Consider the following 22,218-nt stretch of genomic DNA (forward strand, 5'->3'; position numbering starts at 1 on the left):
TGCCAAGCAATATGGTCCCCTACCGGTGAAGCTCCACCATTGTCAGATTTTATATACATTTGTTGCCATAGCAACCATAATTCTTGACGTAGGGATAAATGAAATTACGTGCATAATCTCCATATTGCCATCTATCCATGTTTCATGAAAAAATATCAAGACCTTTTTAGGTTATCGAAGGATTCAAAAAAGTGTGACGAACTGACAGACAGACTGACAGACAGACGAAGTGCAAACCATAAGTCCCATCCGGTTTCACCGGTAGGGGACAAAAAGGTGAAAACTCGACAAATTAAAAACATTTTCTTCCACTGCTATACATTACCCAACTAACGAATGTGCATTTTGTTACGATGTTTTTAATTAATGCATCTTTTGAAGAATGCACATATTTAGGAGCTCCGAAGTAAAGGATATTGGGCTCGTTTCCTAAACAATTCCAAAGTTTTTCGTAAGAATTCTGCGTTTCTTACGAACGAAAGTTCTTACGCAAATTCCTTCGAACGTTTCATAAACGGTTCGAAAACTTACGAATTCGTATGATTTTTACGAACGTTAATCCAGTCTGTGATCTTCATTTGAAGGTTTAACAAGACGTTACTCTATAATTTGGCGCAATTTGTCTAACTGTATCAAAAAAAACCCCATAATATGATGAAAACTTATAGAAAAAAAGAAATTCTTAAGTCTTCTTCCGGATTTAGCAAGTTTGACTTATACAACTCGTTATGTTTAGGCTCTGTAATTGATGTTCCTATGTCGTTGGAGCGAAACTAAAGATGAAAAACTGTTCCGTTTCAGCTGACTACTATTTGTTGAAAATCGATTTGCAGCGATATAAATTATGCAAGGGTAAAATGTGATGACAAAGGAAAATGCACAACTGTTCATATTGTAGGGAATCTCTCAGCATGTCGTAAACCTGGTGACTTTTCGAAATTTAACTCCCAGGCGCGTAGCTGTGCGTAGGCAGTGTAGGCACTTGCCTGAACATCATTATACAAAATCGAAAAAATAAAAAATAAACGCCCGCAAATGAAAAAAAAATAATCGAAGGCTATGGGGGGTTACATCTAGAGAATTCAAACATCACATATTTTGGATACTAAACGTGTTCAACAAGTTCACTTTCAAAACTAAGAAAGCAGGAGTAATCTTTTTACTCTAGTCAAATGCAACCAAATTAAAATTAAAAAATTGCGCATTTTTAATAGTATTATGAAACCTCTCGAGCGTGTATGGTTTAAAACCATTATTTTGTCAGCGACTAAGAGTTTCCTGTGCATGTACATAGCGGCAGACAAATGTTTATTTTTACTTTTATAAAAAAAGAATAAAGTTAAAAACAATTATAGACGAAAATCCGAGACCTTTCATAGTGGTGTTAATATGTTTTAGAAAATGAATATCATTGAACGTATAACAGTACATGAAACATGAACGTTAACTTTGAATTTATAAAACGATTTTTAGGATGAAACTATAGACTATCGTCGACAAAATGATCTGGTGTCCATTTTATACCACGGCCATTTTGTGGGATCAAAAGTCGCATCGTAGAGCTCCGTTACGAGCGGACTGTCCTCGGTCGCGCTTTTCATTTCCTCCATCATGAACTCGAGTTCCACGAGCCGCTGATTCAGCGACCTCTGGCGGCTGGTAATGACGGACGTCGGCGGTTCCGGGGTGCGCGAGCGCCTGCTAGGCGTCGAAGCGAGTTCTCTCTCGATCATGTTCCTCTTGAGAATTAGCGGGAAATGCGTCTCGTAGAATAGGAAGGTTTCAGTCGGGTTATTTAACGATATGGCCTTCAAGTCTATTGACTTGGTAAGCGCTTTAAATAGTTCGTCGTTTTCTCTTAAAGGGATTGGGCTGCCAAGAACTGGGCGACGGATGAGAAACGTAAGCAAGGGTTCCCGTCGAATTAGTGTGAGAGGCGGCCTATTGCTGTTGCTTAAAGAGAACACATGCATTTGACCCGTCGGAGGCTTTAATAGGCTGCTTGGTGGAGGAGTGGTCAATGACGAAAAGTGTCTGCTGGCCAGCGCTAACAACGAATAATACTTCAACAGCATTTGCCTTGTAACCGCGACCCCGAAACAGCCGTCACGTATCCGCGAATCCAACGTTACCACCATCAGCGACTTCCGCCAAGGATCACAGGTATTGCTGTTTGCACTGACGGACGGAACTTCTTGGAACGCCATTAGGGGCGTGGAGCTGAGATATGCTTTCCTTGTGGCCACGTGTCTGGAGAAGGAGGGCACCCGACGCCGCATGTATACGGGCGAATAAGTCGTGCAACACGCTGCCACTTTGTCCCGAGCTGACAGGGCTGAAATCGAATGTGATTACTAGTATCATATTGTGTTTAGTTTAAACTTATTTATTTTAGCTTGATTGCATCGAAAGCCTAAGGCTTATATAAAAGCTATCGAGTCCGTTTCCTGGGCCTAGAACCAATACTTGGTGTTTTGGGGGGAGATCTAAAAAACGTTCCCACGATGGGGATCGAACCCGTGACCTCCCGGTCGCTAGGCGGACACCATATCCATTACACCACGGCGACCTCATTTTGTGTTATAACGACGTTTTTAGCGTTTGCACGCCTTTCAGTTTGGCGTTATTACGAATGCTTTAGCGTTTATAAGTATGCCTTTATATCGAATTATTACGCCTTTCTTTCGCGAAAATACGAATTGATTTACGTTATAAGGTATTTATAAAGCGCTATTACAATGTACACGTTTATTAGCGTTCTTATGCGTGCTTACGTTAAATATTACGTGTTTATGTGCGTAGGAACGCCTTTTGCGTTAATGCGACTTGGCAATATTTTATTTAAATTTTAAATGGTTCATATAGGCTTTCCTAGATGGTAGTAGCAGTTTATAGATTTAGTAATGGTTATGTGTATGTTTCGCCGTTATTCCTAATTTTAGCCGAATTTAAAACACTATGTATATTGCATAAATTGACGATATATAGTTTGTGGATTTCAAAATGTTCAACCTAGCATGAAAATGTATCACAAAAACCCTGGTAACGCGTATATTTAATGATTACAAAACATCTAGATCTTTGTAACGAGTGTCATTTTACGCATCAATTGCTCGATATTGGATAGAAGCACGCACCGAAAAACTGACTGTTAAACGTGTCGATAGATAAACATATTCGTATGTTTTCCAATTGTATTTGTTTGATCATACGTGACAGATTTATTCATGTAATATAACATAACAAACAACTTCACTATTGAAATTTATTCGCGATGGCTAGTTAAACTATACATGCGTGTCATGCATGCGTTCGATATCGAACATTGCTGATATTAGGGGCCTTTAAAATAAGTGTCGTGACAAAAAATCGTGAAAAATAGGTAAGAATCCCGAAAAAGATCTGAATCACCAGAATGGGATATGACAATGTTCCGTCTTTCCAGTAACGTTCGGGTTGTCCAATTTGCTAGAGCAGGTTATATTGCACATGGGCCTCATCAACAATGTTCACTTAAAAACAAAATTATGACAATTTGCTTTCAAATACAAGACAAGGATTTTGCTAAGGCGTATGAACAACGCCCGCAGTTGGGCCACTTACCTAAATAAGCATCTTTGCAAAAGAACGTGTTTTGGCTTATATTCGATAAATACAACAATCGTTGCGTCGGTATATCATCGTCATTTTCCATTCCTCGATTTAAGCTGCTAATAGAAACGTGACGTCATCACGTCCTTGTATTATTTATGACGTCACAATCAGAAGTAATGGCGTTTATTTTTCTCAGATGTATTTTATTTGTAAAAAAAGCTTCTAATTATGTGTTGCTTGTGATCGCTTGCTGCAAAGGTAATATTAAACAAGAGATGTGTTTGTCAGAAACACAATGCCCCCTACTGCGCCGCTATGAAGCCATATAATTGACCTTTGTCCTTGACAGATGACCTTGACCTTTCACCACTCTAAATGTGCAGCTCCACGAGACACACGTGCATGCAAAATATCAAGTTGCTATCTTCAATATTGCAAAAGTTATGGGCAATGTTAAAGTTTTCGGACGGACGGACGGACTGACGGACAGACAGGCGGACTGATGTACAGTTCAAAAACTATATGCCACCCTTCGGGGGCATAACAAATACTGATGTTTGGTATGAACGTTATAAACTTAGATCTACTCGATTTACTCCCGATTGATCACCAGCGTGAACAGAAAGTATTGGAGTTACAAATATAACATTAAAAATGATATAATCTAGAAATGTATTGGTTATCCCAAATGAGGGTGGGGGGGGGGGGGGGGGGGGGTTCGAGCGATTACAAAACGATGGGCTCAGAGTCAGAAACTACGGATCAAAGGTGATCATGTGGAACAGCTGTGCAAGCTTTAGAAGGCGTATCGGTGGTTTACTTATAGATTCTCGTTCTGTGATAACTGGGCATAAATGCATGTGCTTTGAGTGTCCTCCCAGATTAGCTTGTGCAGTTCGCACAGGCTAACAAGAGGCGACACTTTATGCTGTTATGGAAGTTTTCGTTTAAATGTGGTGTCTTCTAATTTTCTAAACGAAAATCCAGTAAAGGCGGAAAGTGCCGTCCTTGATTAGCGTGTTTGGACTGCACAGGCTAATTTAGAAGGGCGCTTTGCTCACATGCATTAAACCTGTTTTCACAGAAAGCGGCCGATTTATTCTTAGTCTAAATCAAGTAAAGGTCAACATGAGGTGTGATAATATGGTTGGATAAAGGCCTAAGCTAGCATCGTCGCAAGGGTTGTAGCAATTGGTGTCCATGCTATACGAGATAAAATCTATACAACCTGACCTGGCCAAACGGTTTGAACATTCATAAATAAACTATACATTGTGATTGAGAAATGCGATATCCGATGGTATGTACAGATTGTAGATGGTCAGTCAAGGGTTGAAGCAAGCGGCGCTTCTGCTAGATGTAAAAACAAACCGTGAACCAAGAAAAAGCCAATTTCAATAGATGCCCAAAGCACGTCTCATCAAGGTCAGACTCAGGTAGTGTCATATGGGTTGTTAAGAATTGTCCATAGGCAATACGTGTGCATGTACCAAAGTCTTGTTCCAACATCAAGATTCGGAAAGCGCAAACATTTTCGACATTCATATAAATGTAAACTATTAATGAATATTTTTCTTACTGGAAAAAAACTACTTACAACAAGGGCTGTTTGTAAAACATGCATGCCACCATATGGGCTCTCTGTTGTAGTGAAGCCATTGTGTGAATATGTTTTTTGTCACTGTGACCTTGACCTTTAACCTAGTAACCTGAAAATCAATAGGGGTCATCTGCGAGTCATGATCAATCTACCTATGAAGTTTCATGCTCCTTGGAGTAAGCGTTCTTGTGTTAGCATCTGAAAATAATTTTACTATTTCGGGTCACCGTGACCTTGACCTTTGACCTAGTGACCTCAAAATCAATAGGGGTCATCTGCGAGTCACGATCAATCTACCTATGAAGTTTCATGATCCTAGGCGTATGCGTTCTTGAGTTATCATCCGGAAACCATTTTACTATTTTGAGTCACCGTGACCTTGACCTTTGACCTAAAATCAATAGGGGTCATCTGTGAGTCATGATCTATCTAACGATGAAGTTTCATGATCCTAGGCATATACCTTCTTGAGTGATCCGGAAACCATTTTACTATTTCGGGTCACCGTGACCTTTGACCTAGTGACCTCAAAATCAATAGGGGTCATCTGCGAGTCATGATCAATGTACCTATGAAGTTTCATGATCCTAGGCCCAAGTGTTCTTCAGTTATCATCCGGAAACCACCTGGTGGACGGACCGACAGACCGACATGTGCAAAACAATATAACCCCTCTTCTTTGAAGAGGGACATAAAAATCCTAACAATGTGTGTAATAAATTAAATTGATCCGAAAAGTAAAGTTATAAATGTTCTCCCAACAAATATGCGTTTAAAGTTTAGTGTATCACAGTTCTTACATTTATATAAATTATATAGCCTTTGGTTTCTTTTTTTCTCCAAAATGTGTGAACCGAATTCTACCGTATTGATTTGCAGCTTCTTTATTTGAGTACATGTAAGGAGTTAGTTGTTTACTAAACACACCCGGCTATGCAAGCGTTAGACCAACATAAACTTCGACGAAGCGCTGATCTATGGCCGAGTGGTATTTGTTACGCTTTAGTACCGGAACTCAGGTGTTGCAAGTTGTATCGCACTCAACTCTGACCCACTTATTTGTCTTTCGCAAGAGACGATAATTCACACTTAAAAGACACAGGTTTAACTCTGGGGCTTGTCATACTAACTAGCAGGTCTCCGTTTGATGGGACATCGCCCAGTGCTCTCGATAAAAATCAACTTCTCACACACCTTTTAACGATAGGCTTCCATACAGGATCACGGGCAATGAAGAACTCATGGTGGTTATCCCATTTTAAATAAACTTAATCATAGCAAGGCATGATCAAACTTGTTTCATGTGAAGTTTTTACAAATATAAGAAGTTTGCCATTTATAAGTTAGGTACATAGACTTTTTAAATTGACTGCTTTTTAAAACATAATTATATTATTATTTATCACATGCTATACCCTGTTTCCAATGTAATACAACCATTACATATTTTTTTATATTACACATGAGCTATACAACATTTTGAAGCGGTTTCATTGGCTTAGTTTTCGTTTATTGACCAATCGCATTTTGTTATTTTGCTTCGGAAAAGCCGAGGCATTCCAAATGACGCCAGGAAATGCAAACAATATGCGAGATTTATCATTATGTTTGGGTAAATATTTATTTAATTTGCTTATTTAAAAGCATGTGATAAAAAAGATCTGACACTCGTTGTCATAATCATACCATATTTTATTAAACTCGTCCAGGAAATTCGTTAGTAAGCTGGCCAAAGGCTCACTTACTAACATAATTCATGAACTCGTTTAATAAAATATGGTATGATATGACAACTTGTGCCAGATCCTATATATTTCATTCACATACTGCATTCATTTTTTTATATATTTGTATCACAAAATTACTTGTCCACCCGAGTAAACGTCCAGGTACAATAATTCATGTGTTTTTACAGCGAAACCAAATATCACTAACATTAAAAAAAAACAAAGATTGTATTCTTAGCACTTTTTTTACTTGGTACAATATTATATTAAGAAAGCAAAATCGTTTACATAAATAATTTCATGCAAAACAGAAAACGAAATTGTTATTAGCAATAGCTGTTAATGTTTAAGAAAAAAGTAAGTTAAGCCATTATTAATATTGCAGTTGACTTAAGTGTACTTAAATAAATAATGCTGAAAAATAAAATGTTATATTATATAGTGCCAAAACATGATTGTTTCAGTTGTTTTTGAAGAAACAAAAATGACTAGTGAAATTTCTATTATGTCAATACACAATACAAATATGCAAAGAATTTTCAAAATTATGTTGCTAATTCAAACAGAAAATTCTTTGGTTCTATTTACGGTATAAAAAAGAGAGTGGTATATTGCTTATATTTTGCAAAACCCAAAATGCACAGTACTACAAAATCAATTGTACAATGATTATTAACGACACTGTTCTTTTGGTCCCTCGTGGCATTGAACCACTCATTGGCATGTACACACATTCTTTTGGTACATTATTCAACATTTTAGACGATTAAATATTCTATAGCACAAAGTACCAGATTAACAGTCAAAAAACAAAACATTTACAAATTCAGAACTTCTCTATGCTTCCACTCATGAAGTGAAGATATGAGATGGTTTATTGTCCTTCAATCAATATTGCAAGACATCTTTTTCAAATTAAACAGCGCCATGTCTAGCTCTAGATCCAAATAAAACACACATTTTATTACAACAATACAAAATGAACTTATCTTAAAATAAACAGGCTGAAAAAAAGACTCAGCAAAATTTGCGTAAAATTATAAAAACTGGTTTGTTGTCATTTCCTTTGTAAGATTAACAGCGAAAAAAAAATAAAAATGTAAAAACATGTTTAACCTTTTTTCCTCATGCAAGTTAACATTTATGCCTAGTGTTTTTAGCTCTGGTATTACAATTTAAACTTGATTTACAAATAATCATATACAGGTACATGGTTACTATGCTGATACAACAGTACTACAAACATACAGATCTGGTCCCCAATTTTTTTAAATGTGTAAAAAGTTAGCTTTACGATATAAACTGATCTTTTTCACTTTTTTCATTTCGTAACATTATTTTACATATAACATTCAAAAGAATGAAGATCGTTCAGTGCTCTGTTACAATTATTTTTTTAGATGATCAATACAGTATTCATTCAAAACATTTTTGTATTAAAAATACCTTCTGAACTTATGGAGTAAAATGACTTTAGTTGGGTAGACTTAAGACAATTTCAAGAAACTGGACCTTATACAGAAGAAAAAGACTACTACTATGCCAATGCCGCCGCTCACCGAGTGGTGTGGGATCAGTCATACTTGCTGGCGCACTTGCTGACGATTGCTGCCCACTCGAGGTCTTCTATGCTGTTACACTGCAGGTTGACAGCTATGCCCTCCATCTTTGACTGAAGCTGTTTCTTACTTGACGTGTATAACATTTTGTCCTTGATTTTCACCATTGCATCATCCACCCTGCAGCAAACAGATGTTAGAAGTTCCGCAAAAGTATAAACCATTTCCTTTCTCAAACAGATAGCATGGTGTTTCTATTAAACATTTTAAAATATGGCCTTTACCCCTAGAAATGAGTAATTCAGTGTCAATTAATCTGAAATAAAGGCGAAAAATAGGTTTCTTTTTCAATTGTGCAAAACATGACAAAAAACTATTATATACTAGAACTTTGCCACAAACACGACGGTGATGATATACTTGAAGCTTCAATTTAAATGCTTGAGTAATGAGACAATAGTTTGCACCACAAAATTTCACCTTTAATGCTATTGATTATGACTCATTTCAAGGGCATATAAGTACGAAATGTGGACCATTGGCCATGACAAGTCATTTCACATCTGCACTTTATAATCAGAACATACTTCAAGTTCCAATTTAATTGCTTAAAAAATAACGAAGAAGCTCGCTCCACTTTCATGTAACTTTTAATGCTGCTGACTAAGGCAAATTTCAAGAACACATTTTGAGGAATGTATAGATTATTGAGCATATAAAAATTGTCTTCAAATTCTTAACTTCATTGTGATTACTTACTTTACATTTAAAGTCTCTATAACGCTCAAATTCAACGAAAAGTTCGTTAAGTATTTTGTAAAATAAAGTTAACACCTTAACAATCAGTTTTCCTTATAGCAACAGCCAAAATTTCAACGCTAGATGTGGTATGATTACATAGATTTTTGTAGATACAAATGCTCGTTATTATTTATTTGAGGCCACAATTAATTCCCGCGAATATATATATTCATACGACACACGAACACCATTTTAGTGTTCATGTGTCGTATGAACAGATATGCAAAACAATAATAAAAACGAGCATTTTGTATCTACAAACATCTATTTTACCAGACCACATCTGACGTTGAAATTTCGGCAATTGCCATAAGGAACACTGATTTTAAATTGGTTAAGTTTATTTTACGAACAATTGTACAAAATTTTCGTTGATTCTGAATAGTAATGTTACTTTAACATTTTGCTTGAGAAATGTGGAGTGTGTCATTAAAAAAATTAGAACAAATCATGCGGACAGACCAACTGACAGATAAAGAAACACCTATCATTGTGGGGAAAACTTTCTATAATTGAATAAGTGAACGAGTTTTTATTTTCAACCAACATCACCTGTTTTTAAATTGGCTGAGATATCATGGGGCAAATATAGCTAAAGAAACTTCAGCGTACAGTTTATAAAGTATTGACATACCTGTACGCTGAAGCCAACCCCGTATCGAAAGTCAACCAGACTTGTAACATATTCATGTCACGCTATAAATCAAAGAAAGCTCATTTTCTTGGATACATTTCTACATATATTGGTAAATGAATATAAATTACTGCATCAGGGAATATTTTAAGGTTCAAATGTTTCAAATGATCTTACAGTAGATGAAAATAACTATCATCAGTCTGAAATTCACAATTTTGACGCCATTGTCGCTTTCTCATGTGACGAGTTTTCATTTGGATACTTTCAGATCAACATTGACATTTTTTGCTGAAATTGTAAACATTACTTTCGTTTTCTAAAATCTATTATTTTTTATTAACAACTTACGTCTGGTGAATTATAAGACTGATTTCAGTGTGAAACAGGTAGTTTTAAATAATATTTACTTTGAGCTTGTATTTACACTACCATTTGTTTACAAAACAAGCCAGAATAATCTAAAATACCGGGAAATGTCATTCTGAATTTGAAAACACTTGAGCACATGGTATGTTACTAAAAAATAGAAATAACGTCATATGACCGTGAAATCTCGGGAGATTCACATTTCAAGAAAGTCTGTCACATTGCTGTTTTTCTCGATATGTAAGAGCAGAATAGATAAATTTCAAAAGTTTAAGATAGTATTTTGGGAAAGAATATATCAGTTAAATGTGAAAAATGTCAATCTTTCCAATCAAGTGGTTGATTTGAGCCAATAACTGCATTTAAAAGCTGTTTTGGACTGGTCTTTGTTAACTGTCAACTTTTCGGGAATTTCTGGTTGACTTTCCTATTGGGGTTGGTCCATAACTATAAAGTCGCGCCAGTCAAAAATCATAAAAAGCGACATTCAAGGTTATGGAAGCCAGAACTAGGGGCAAATATGCCATTCACATTCCATACAGTATGCAATAAATATGAAAGTGTTAACAATGTTTTGCATTTTGTATTGTAAGAATTTTATGATATCCCATAAACCATTTCAGTTGAGGTATCATTGGGACAATTGTTCTGCAAAAAGTTTCATGAATATCAGTATTAAGTGTTAAATGATGATGATGTATATTTCAAGAGGTGTTGATGAACATTTCAAGAGGCAATGATGATGATGTACATTTCGAGAGTCAATGATGATGCTGTACATTTCAAGAGGCAATGGTACTGATGATGTTCAATTCAAGAGGCAATGATGATGATGTTTATTTCAAGATACAATGCTAATGTACATTTAAAGAGACAATTATGATGATGTACAGTTCAACAGGCATGACAGACAAAAGCTCAAAATGGACACGATGTTCTCAGGTAAGATAAAACAAGTAACTTGCGCTTTTCTTATCTCTAATGAAACTTCAACTATGTTGTATTATAGCATGCTTACAACTCTCAGTCTCAAATAAAGCTTGGTCACAAACAATCCCAGCAATGCTCTACTTAATCACTACTTTGTAAAGTGTCCCCAAAGTAAAAGTGGCTACACTTTAAGGTCATTCAGATGAAAAATTGACCCATTACCGCACAGAAGCAGAGATCGAGATATTTTTTTCTCTGATGGGATTACTGCCCCATAGATGAAAAAAACAACAATGGGCACCTACAAAGTTGAAAACAAAACAATGGGCGCTTACAAAGTTGAATGGGCACTTTGCAAAAATAAATGGTCACATCTCAAGATTTATTTCGGGTAAAAATTACAGACAATAGAAAAATCACCGTCAGTAAAATTGAGACCCCGTCAAATTTATTTCCGAGTCTGTGACGCAACTATATTGTTTAACATGTCAATTATATTAAACAAACCTGATATAATAGTAGATTAAAATAGTATCACCTTGCAATTTGATAATTAGTATAAACAAGCAAATTCGTTGAATTGATATTCCCGCCAATATGCTTCTGGACACAAAAGTGTTTTATTTGACACTCAAAAAAGCATTTTTTCCAGCTACAAAGGGCCATAACTTCGTTATTAACAGATGGTGTACATTGCCATTTGGCATGAATCATCCTCCTATCCATATATATACTCATACCAAGTTTCAATGAAATCTGCCAAAGCACGTCCAAGACATGGCTCCGGACACACAAAAAAGCATTTTTTTCAAGATACAAAGGGCCATAGCTCCTTTATTAACAGATGGTGTACAATGCCATTTGGCGTGCATCATCCTCTTATCCATATATATATTCATACCAAGTTTCAATGAAATCCGCCAAAGCACTTTCAAGATATGGCTCCGGACGGATGGAAAGATGGAAGGATAGACAACGCCAAAACAATATCCCTTTGCCTATGGTGGGGGATAAATATCAAATAAAACACTGCCATTGTTTACGATATATGTGTTTAAGAATTTTGTTAACACGGGCATCCGCCATAGTAAGGAACTGTAAAGAAAGTTTGTAAATCGGAACTAATCAGTATGTCTCGGATAATAATTGATTAATGAATTCGTCGTTTCAATGCTTAGGGCCGAGTAATTTCTGCAAATCGGAACTCAACATGCGCAAAACACTTGCTCAATTTACCGTTCAACTCCACCTCCGTTCTCTGCAAAGGATTCAAAGGCAGAGCTATGCGCATGCTATTATTAAATTGGACGATTGCCATTGAGGAACAAGCACACGATTGGTTCTAAATGTTTATTGCTAGACAAAGGAAGCCAATTTAGTTGGCGAGAAAGTTGTTGCGCGACTTACCTTTGATGACGTCAAACTGTAAATTCACACAGAGTGCAAATTTTTGGAAGACTTTAACTTACTCTTTGTTTACCATTCCAGTAAAAAAAAAAACACTTGCTAACATTAAACTTTGGATTAAATTATCAAAATGAAGCAACAGCTAAGTTGAAAAATATGAAAAATATGATTAAATTAACTTGCATCAGTTCAAATAAGAAGTTTTGCGTTGTAAATCAACGAGTTTTCATGACAACAACAACTTAAACAAACATTACGGCGACGACGCAGGCATCGATCTACCTTGATTTTTTTTTCATGAACGATCTCATTAGTCGAGTAGGAGCAAACAAATAATTTGTGTAAGAGTGGTTTATCTGGAATAAGATTTATGCAACGGGCATCGCATTGCATCATGGTGCGCATCGAATTACGGAAATGATGCACAGTTTTTCGTTTTAATGGGAAAAGAAGGCACTATATCCCGATCTATGAGAAGTAAAAGAGGAGTGGAGTAAACAAACTCTAGACATACGGGCAGACATGTGCAGCACTTAAGAGTTCTCTAGACTTATGTTACCAAGTGATCAAGCAGAGTTTGGATGTCTTGTTCTTGTCATAGATGCAGTCAAAGAGTGCGTATCTGCCCTGCTTATTTTCCGCAGCCTCCTGTAGCTTTCTGCATAGAACTTCATGGCTGGTTTCGTCATCTAGAAAAACATTTTTGAAACACTTTTTAATTAGATAAATCTAATAGGATCATTTCAGTCTCGATTGATTAGGTGTCTAAGGGACACGTAAAGTTTTTTATCCAAATTGGAGTGAATCGAATGAAAATCGCAAAGAAAAAGACAGCATTTGAAATTGAGATACATGTACATCAATGACATTAATGAATGAAATGTCTCCTATAGAAATATTAATGTAACTCTTTCATTGTTTTTAAACTTTTACATATGACACGGGTTAATATAACACACACACAAACACTGAGCCTAGCCTTGGCTTCCTGACTTTGTTTAGACCATCCCCTATGTTAAGTATTTGTGACGTCAACGCCATTTTCCGCATTTATGAATGTTTTACGTTGACGTCATCATCATTATTGTTGTTTACTTTTATCAGATAATATTGAAGGATCATAAGTGAAGTACCACTACAACATTAATATTGATGACATCAACGTAAAACATAAGCACAGAATAACATGTTTTATATAAAGCTTTTTTTCCAGAAATCGCCCTTAACACAGAATTTTAAGCCCAAGTACACATTTTCTTTATATTTACAGAATTTTGTGAACACAAATACATGTAAACACATTTTACTTTGAAAACATGATACGAACTTCATTCTCTTAAGTATGACCTTTCCCTATGGATGTCATTAACAATAGCCTCAGGGCTTTTTTTAAGCGGACGCCCGCTTGCCCGTGCCGGGTTAAAATTGATGCAGGCAAGTGATTTTCCAAAGTAGATAGTCCGCCGGGCAAGTCCGTTTCGTATTAGCATACTTGCGGTATTTTTTCGACTTTTCCCCTTGTATCTATTTATTTTCTTTGGGTCAATATATTTGTTTATCAAGAACAAGTTAAACGAGATTTGATTGGTCGCTTGCATTGTATAAGCCAATCTAAACGCTCAAAACAAGTTCTACTCGGCAGACGTTTCAACATGGTGGACGGTAGCGTCCAGCCGATCTTTTCTATTTTTAATAAAAGTAACTCGAAACACTCAAAGGAACAAACCAAAACAACCGAAGAAGAAAGGAAGAGAAAATATGAAAATGAATCACGAAAGCGTAAACTGTGAATAACTTGTATGTTACATATTCACAGTTTAAAATAGTGAGAAACTCTTCATCAAAGACATCATGATGATTTTCAAACTCTGAACAATCATTTTCACAGTACTATTTTAAGCCCTCCTCCTTTTAATCTATGCCATAATTGCTATAGATATAGTGACAAGTATACCGTTTTAAAATTTTAATAGTAATAAACTTTTCATATGTATTGTATTCAATAGTGACTATTCAATGAAATAAAACTGGCCAGATTTTGTTTTGTTGACAACTTTATATTATAAAAAGGATTATTATTTTATTATTACATTGAATATAGCTGAAATTAAATCTAGAATAATAATGCATGTGAATCAATGCTTTAAAGATCAAATGACAATAAAAAAATTGACTTCATAATAGGGCAACAAATTTTTAATGAGGGCAAGTAGATGTTCAAAGTAACTTGCCCCCCGGGCAAGTGAGTGTCAATTTCTTACGTTAACCCCTGAGCCTAGAACTCACCTTTGGGCCCCTTCTCATCTAGGACAATCTGGTCTCCTTTTTCGTTGATTTTCAAGATGACATAACTGTGTAAGTGCTTGTCCTTCATATCCCGAAATGTATTGATGGCATCCTCGGACACTTGAACTCCAGACGACTGTAAACCATGGAAGACATTGAATATAATCACGTGAAACTAAATGTTGCCATTAAAGCCTCACACCTTATTTGGCATAGTAAATTTAAAGTGATATTATGCGCATTTTTCACTGTTGAATTGAGCTAAAAAAAATTAACAGGTCAAAAGAGTTAGTTAAAATGTGGTAACTGACCAATTATCTGCAACTCATCTTGCTAGCAGTTGTTTATAAAAAATATATATTATATTCGATATTTTACATGACTGTCCAGTCCTCTAAGCGGAGCGGTAGAGCAAAACAAAAGTGTGTCTTTGCGCTGTATAAACGAATCTGCACTTAATTTAGATTCACATCGTACATCGAATCATTTCTGTCGTCAGTTGTCAAAACAAAAGTGCGGATGATATTCAAATGCATTTAATATTTTTCTCTTTCCGGGATATTGTTTAAGTATGTTGAGGCTGCGTTAAGAAATATAAGTGTATGTGAAGTGAAAACACCAAAAATAAACAACAGTTGCGATAGACGCCTTTAAACATAGCATAAACTGTTAGTTGTGCATAATATCACTTTAAGTATAAATAAGAAACATATTTTATCTATGCCAATTAGAATATATCTGGTAAATACATGTACAAGGTATACATCCGTCTTTTTACTCTTTAAAACTTAAAAATAATCGCATTTGTCGAAATGGACGTATACGTCTAGAAATCCTACTTTCAGTTTTAAAAGCGGTACCATTCGAAAAATAATAAATTACTTGCTAACTAGGCTATAGATTTAATTTTTTCTATGTCAATTAGAATATATCCATTGATATAAAAATAAAAAACATTATAAGAAATAATTATTAAAAGAAAAAATAATTGAAAAGAAGAGTCTAGAGTAGATCCACAATTGGAAAACATTATTTGTTGGCAAAATCAAGAACTTCGATTGCTTATTCATTTGAAGACCAATTGAACTTTTAAATATGAAAGTGTAAAAACACCTTAATACAGAAAGGACACAAGTTACATGTAGAAGTAACTATTAAATTAATAGCAAGTTATCTCCCTTTGTGTGAGTGAAATGAATTAGTCTAAGGGCAGATTTGCTTCATTGCCAATATCAGAGACATAACACTGCATGCATTTTATTACCAATGAACTTATTAAGGCTTAAGGGCTAGAAAACACAACAGTTCTGTTTATCCATCTGCTTATCAAATAGATATATCACTAGATCAGTGAAATACTATGGTAACTACAATAGTAATAATACTTTAGTAACAGATGTGATACACTAAGATATTGCCTTAGTCATTAATATAATGCATTTGAGGCCGTTTCCATAAATAATAAAGAAGTCATTTTTTACAGCTTAAAAAAATACTCAAAAAAAGTTTCTCAATTACAAACAAATTATTGATTTAATATAGAATAGCTTAGTCTTTCTTTGTGATGTTTTAATTCTACAATTTTCAAACGACCAATATTTACCAATGAATAATAACCAATATAAACCGGTTTTAATCGGGTATTGACCGCCTTCCCGGTCAATACTCAATTGACCCGTCAATATGCCAACCCTGCACTGCGATGATATTTCTATTTGAAACAACAACAAGAGTTCCGCGGTCGGAGATGACCGCATTGAAGCCGGATTTTTGATTTAAATGACAGGAAAGTACCTTTCGTGTTTTTGTCAATGCAATACTTAAATTACTGAAATATTGTTCAAAGGTCAAAATGAAATGTAAGTACTTTTCAAGGCATGAGCAAACCTTGTGTTATGTTTTGAATGCATGCATATACATGAACAACAATAACATTTAAGGTCACAAATATGAACTTGAATTGACAATTAGGAAAGTTTGATCTCAATTTTTTTATTAGCAAATTAGTAACATATTGTTTGAAGTTTCCATCAATTTCATTATCAAATTGACCTTGACCTTCAAATGAATGAGATTGAAATGACCAGTGGTCATCTTCTAGTACTGGCCAATCTTTATTTCAAGTTTGAAGACTCTAGGTACAAGCATACCAAAGTTATAACATGAAATAAGAACTTTAACATTTTTACATTCAAGGTCACAGTGACCTTGACCTTCAAATGAATGACCTTGAAATGTCCAGTGGTTACTTACTAGTTCTGGCCAACCTTCATGTCAAGTTTCAAGACTCTAGGTCCAAGCATACCAAAGTTATAACAACTTTAACATTTTTACATTCAAGGTCACAGTGACCTTGACCTTCAAATGAATGACCTTGAAATGTCCAGTGGTTACTTACTAGTTCTGGCCAACCTTCATGTCAAGTTTCAAGACTCTAGGTCCAAGCATACCAAAGTTATAACAACTTTAACATTTTTATATTGAAGGTCACAGTGACCTTCACCTTCAAATGAATGACCTTGAAATGACCAGTGGTCATCTGTTAATCCTGGCCAATCTTCATGTCAAGTTTGAAGACTCTAGGTCCAAGCATACCAAAGTTATACCATGAAATAAGAACTTTAACATTTTTACATTCAAGGTCACAGTGACCTTGACCTTCAAATGAATGACCTTGAAATGACCAGTGGTTACTAACTAGTTATGGCCAACCTTCATGTCAAGTTTCAAGACTCTAGGTCCAAGCATACCAAAGTTATAACAACTTTAACATTTTTTATATTGAAGGTCACAGTGACCTTGACCTTCAAATGAATGACCTTGAAATGACCAGTGGTCATCTGTTAATCCTGGCCAACCTTCATGTCAAGTTTGAAGACTCTAGGTCCAAGCATACCAAAGTTATACCATGAAATAAGAACTTTAACATTTTTACATTCAAGGTCACAGTGACCTTGACCTTCAAATGAATGACCTTGAAATGACCAGTGGTTACTAACTAGTTATGGCCAACCTTCATGTCAAGTTTCAAGACTCTAGGTCCAAGCATACCAAAGTTATAACAACTTTAACATTTTTTATATTGAAGGTCACAGTGACCTTGACCTTCAAATGAATGACCTTGAAATGACCAGTGGTCATCTGTTAATCCTGGCCAACCTTCATGTCAAGTTTGAAGACTCTAGGTCCAAGCATACCAAAGTTATACCATGAAATAAGAACTTTAACATTTTTACATTCAAGGTCACAGTGACCTTGACCTTCAAATGAATGACCTTGAAATGACCAGTGGTTACTAACTAGTTATGGCCAACCTTCATGTCAAGTTTCAAGACTCTAGGTCCAAGCATACCAAAGTTATAACAACTTTAACATTTTTTATATTGAAGGTCACAGTGACCTTGACCTTCAAATGAATGACCTTGAAATGACCAGTGGTCATCTGCTAATCCTGGCCAACCTTCATGTCAAGTTTGAAGACTCTAGGTCCAAGCATACCAAAGTTATACCATGAAATAAGAACTTTAACATTTTCGAGCACGCCGCCCGCCCGCCCGCCCGCCCGCCCGCCCCCCCGCCCGCCCGCCCGCCCGCCCGACAACATCAATCTATAAGCCGAGATTTTTTCGAAAAAAATCCGGCTAATAAAACCAGTTACAGGGCCCTCGTTTGGCCGTTTTTGGGGCCGAATTTATTTGGGGCCGAAATTCGGCCCCATTCCCCCCTTAAAATTTATATGAAAAGTCCAGTTTTGGGAAAAAAATAATTTAATATAACTCTTTAGTAAAATTCAAAAACATATCAATTTGTTAAATACTTTGTTAGCTGCTTATGAAATAAATTTGAGATATATTAATCATTAGAGAGTTCTTTCTAAACAAAAAAAAAATAATTTTTTTTTTAACTTCTGGAGGGGATTTGTTCTACAAAATAGGGGAAAAATATATACTCTTTTTTGAGGAGAATGGGGCCGATATTCGGCCCCAAAATTGCCATAAAAAAAAACACTGAGATCGGTGTGTACCGGTGTCGTAAAATGCATATTCTTTACAAGGGAGAATATTTTTGTTATCTTGGCGAAGAAAAATCCCTTCCCAAATAAGTGTGTAAAACTCGAGTTAAACACGAGTTTTATCCGTGTTAAACCAAGCGGTATTGGCAGTTGGTTTTTAGTGGGTTTTGGTATGTTGGTTTTTGTGAGTTTTGGTAAGTTGGTTTTTTCTGTGTTTAAAGTGGGTATTTTTACCAACTTGGTTAAAACTGAGTTAAACACAGAAAAAACTCACTTGTTACATAAATGTGGGCTTTGGTAAGTTGTTTTTTTGTGAGTTTTGGTAAGTTGGTTTTTTGTGAGTTTCGGTATGTTGGTTTTTTGCGAGTTTTGGTAAGTTGGTTTTTTCTGTGTTTACAGTGGGTATTTTTACCAACTGGGTTAAAACTGAGTTAAACACAGAAAAAACTCACTTGTTACATAAATGTGGGCTTTGGTAAGTTGGTTTTTTGTGAGTTTTGGTATGTTGGTTTTTTGTGAGTTTCGGTATGTTGGTTTTTTGTGAGTTTTGGTATGTTGGTTTTTTCTGTGTTTAAAGTGTTTTTTTTTACCAACTTGGTTAAAACTGAGTTAAACACAGAAAAAACTCACAAAAACCAACATACCAAAACTCACAAAAAACCAACATACCAAAACCCACAAAAAAACCAACATACCAAAACTCACAAAAAACCAACATACCAAAACTCACAAAAAACCAACTTAAACACACTTCTGTCTACAATAGTGTGTTTAAGTTGGTTTTTGTGAGTCTTTTGTTCGCTTAAGGGATCATAAAATTTTGCTTGTTTGACCTGTAACCTTAGTAAAAAAAAATATTAACACCTTAATGGTAAAAAGGTTATTTGAGATAAAATCACAACAGATCATTACAAGCCCCATGTGATTATAAATAAAAGACACACACAATTTGCAAAAAACAATGTTTATATTAAAAAAACAAATAATGTGAACATTTTTACAGTGCATTTTTAACAAAACCAGGAAAACATCTACCCAAGATACATTATTCAATATGCGAGCACATTTAACATAATAAATTAAAATAAATAACATTCTCCTCTTTGGGCTACCACAGGTAAAAATGGGAGGAAGGGTATGAACCATGATTATATACAGTTTCAGTTAGTGAGGGGTGATACAGAGGATAAAATTAATAATAATTGTTTTTAACTGTGTTGGTGGTACCGGATTTATAAAATGACAACATTAAGGAATCCTTCATCCTATCTTTTCCTGGAATAGCCCTTTACACATATTTACACCTATGAACAAAGGAACATATTGCTCAGCACTAAACAGTTTATATATTCTCCCCGCAGTACATGACACGAAGCCTCCTCAAGGCCCATCTCATGTTCTCTTCCACTGTTGATATGGGCAGGGCAAACTTTTTGGAGATGACAACTGAAATGTATATGAACAATCAATGCAGGATTTTACTGTGCATTACAGTATTAAAAAAACATGTAGAAGTTTATTCCACCCAAATCAAGTCTGATCTGAATGACTTGATTTTGGTGGAATAAACTTTTACATCAATATCATCAGTTCAGATATCCCATTTTAACATCATCTACATTAGAAGGATTTCAAAAGAGGTTTTTGAAACAAGGAGGCAAATTACTGTTGCTTGAATTTTTTATATCGTTCAAAATTAGAGCTTGATCGTTAACTTTATACTGAGGTTATTTTTGTCTGCCTATGTGTTAAATTCTCAAAACTTTTATACACAAACACAATTTTTAGTAACTCTTAAATTTTAGCAGTAGTATTAAATTAACGCAAGACAGATTATGTGCTGGAGTCAAATTTGAATCAATTGCATTATGTTTGTTTCAAAATGAATATGGAGGCAGTAGAACACCTATATATTTAAATCCCCTTTTTCCCTATAAAAAAGAATCATACCAACCATGGTGTAGTGTTCAGCAATCAGGAGACCCTCTCGAATCGCCCCCTTAGGGGAGGTTGAACAGCACTTCATAGAGCAGTCACCAGCTGATCAGGTCTGAAAACTATACTGTCATGGCCTTTGCGAGGTGCGTCTTGTGCATGATCTCATTTGAGATCAGGTCCTGAAAGATATTTTATAATGTAAGTGATAAATATTGCTGTTATGGTATATCTTGTTACTATAAATATTATTAATTTAAATCATAACAAGTTTGTTTGCTTGTTGTTTTTGTTTGTTTATTTTTGGCAATTTAAATCCTGTGATCACATGTGACTTAACGCTTGTCATAAATAATTAAAAGAAATTACGTGTGGTAGAAAATACTGTTTCAAAATGTACCAAGATATGTGGTCTCATTTGGCTGTGTGGACTGGTCGGAAGTGTGACGCCTTTCAAATGCTAAAACCTGTATAGTTTTACCTCTCAACAAATCCAACTTTCCTTGGTCAAGGACAGGGCTCGGTTTTCCCACTCCTGATCTACTCAAGTTGGGCTGCTCGTGCAGGGTAAAATCTGGTGTCAAAATCCATACATCAGTTAGTCCAGGGACCTATACAAACAAAGGGATTAGCAACCTCGCGATATCCCGTTACAGCACGCAAAATAAACCGGTGCGCGAGATCAGGGACCTATACTTTAATCTCGATCGATTGGTCCCGGTGTAGCGATAATAAACCGGTGCGCGAGATTTGATAATCTCGATCGATTGGTCCCTGTGTAGCGATAATGCGGCTACACGATATCGATTGCGAGGGATTTCGCTTATTTAACGCGTTACGTTTTTTCGGATTCAAATTATATTATGTTAAATAAACAAGTACCTATTCGTTTAATTGTTGCGTTGTTGATCTCAAAAGCAATCATTAATTAGTCTTATTATTACGCAGTATGTCAAATGGGCACCCAATTATCGGACTCTTTGATGAATATTAATTGCCGGTTGTTTCGCCAGGGTTAAATTGCCGTTGTTTATCGCACGTATGTGCATGTAAAAAAGACCGGTCTTTTAATAGAATTAAAATGTTACCATGTTTTGTTTAAAATAGCAACATTATCAAGACATGTTAAGTGCAAACAACTCAAAATGTATAATTGTTCTTTTAACCTCCGACGCAGCAAATTTTCGAATGTCATTTTAATATTTATTTGGACTCCCTTAAGTCATAGTGAACGTTGGAATTCATGGAATTTACTGAAAATGTCTTCTAAACATAAAAATTTCCTTTCATGGGATGACGACATAGATTTAGATTTGGTATAAGGTTATTATACTGATGATGAGGCAAACAATAAATCGCAAGCA

At 35.4% G+C, this 22,218-nt stretch overlaps 2 protein-coding genes and 1 long non-coding RNA gene across 4 annotated transcripts in view; all 3 read right to left on the reverse strand.

Annotated features, from left to right (window-relative positions):
* Positions 1-1,311: 1,311 nt before the first annotated feature.
* On the reverse strand, positions 1,312-3,771 carry LOC127853381 (uncharacterized). The gene is made up of 2 exons (XM_052387872.1): positions 3,604-3,771; positions 1,312-2,335 (listed from the first exon to the last, which is right to left on the reverse strand). The coding sequence occupies exons 1-2, from the start codon at positions 3,692-3,694 to the stop codon at positions 1,488-1,490; spliced, it is 939 nt and encodes a 312-aa protein (XP_052243832.1). The 5' UTR covers positions 3,695-3,771; the 3' UTR covers positions 1,312-1,487.
* Positions 3,772-7,147: 3,376 nt separating this feature from the next.
* The window catches only part of LOC127853024 (uncharacterized), a 32,760-nt gene continuing 17,689 nt past the window's right edge, over positions 7,148-22,218 (reverse strand). Inside the window, exons 2-5 of one of the 2 annotated variants that reach the window (XM_052387151.1) lie at positions 14,908-15,043; positions 13,181-13,310; positions 8,481-8,660; positions 7,148-7,858 (exon numbers count right to left, since the gene is read on the reverse strand). In XM_052387151.1, the coding sequence (XP_052243111.1) occupies positions 8,495-8,660; positions 13,181-13,310; positions 14,908-15,043 (432 nt within the window). In that variant the 3' untranslated portion in view covers positions 7,148-7,858; positions 8,481-8,494. Of the gene's footprint in view, positions 8,661-13,180; positions 13,311-14,907; positions 15,044-22,218 lie in introns of both variants that reach the window. The other variant, XM_052387150.1, reaches the window with a different exon arrangement.
* Positions 19,865-21,459, reverse strand: LOC127853025 (uncharacterized). Its single transcript, XR_008036404.1, has 3 exons — positions 21,336-21,459; positions 20,870-21,036; positions 19,865-20,365 (listed from the first exon to the last, which is right to left on the reverse strand). It is a non-coding gene; the product is annotated as an uncharacterized LOC127853025 (long non-coding RNA).

The sequence above is a fragment of the Dreissena polymorpha genome, chromosome 12, assembly GCF_020536995.1.
Source record: "Dreissena polymorpha isolate Duluth1 chromosome 12, UMN_Dpol_1.0, whole genome shotgun sequence".
Classification (NCBI taxonomy): Eukaryota; Metazoa; Mollusca; class Bivalvia; order Myida; family Dreissenidae; genus Dreissena; species Dreissena polymorpha.

Excerpts from the sequence above, each read along its gene's own strand:
- LOC127853381 (XM_052387872.1), bottom strand. The coding sequence starts at position 3,694 with ATGGAAAATGACGATGATATACCGACGCAACGATTGTTGTATTTATCG. Across the intron at positions 2,336-3,603 it reads TTGCAAAGATGCTTATTTAG|CCCTGTCAGCTCGGGACAAA; the intron begins GTAAGTGGCCCA and ends ATTCGATTTCAG.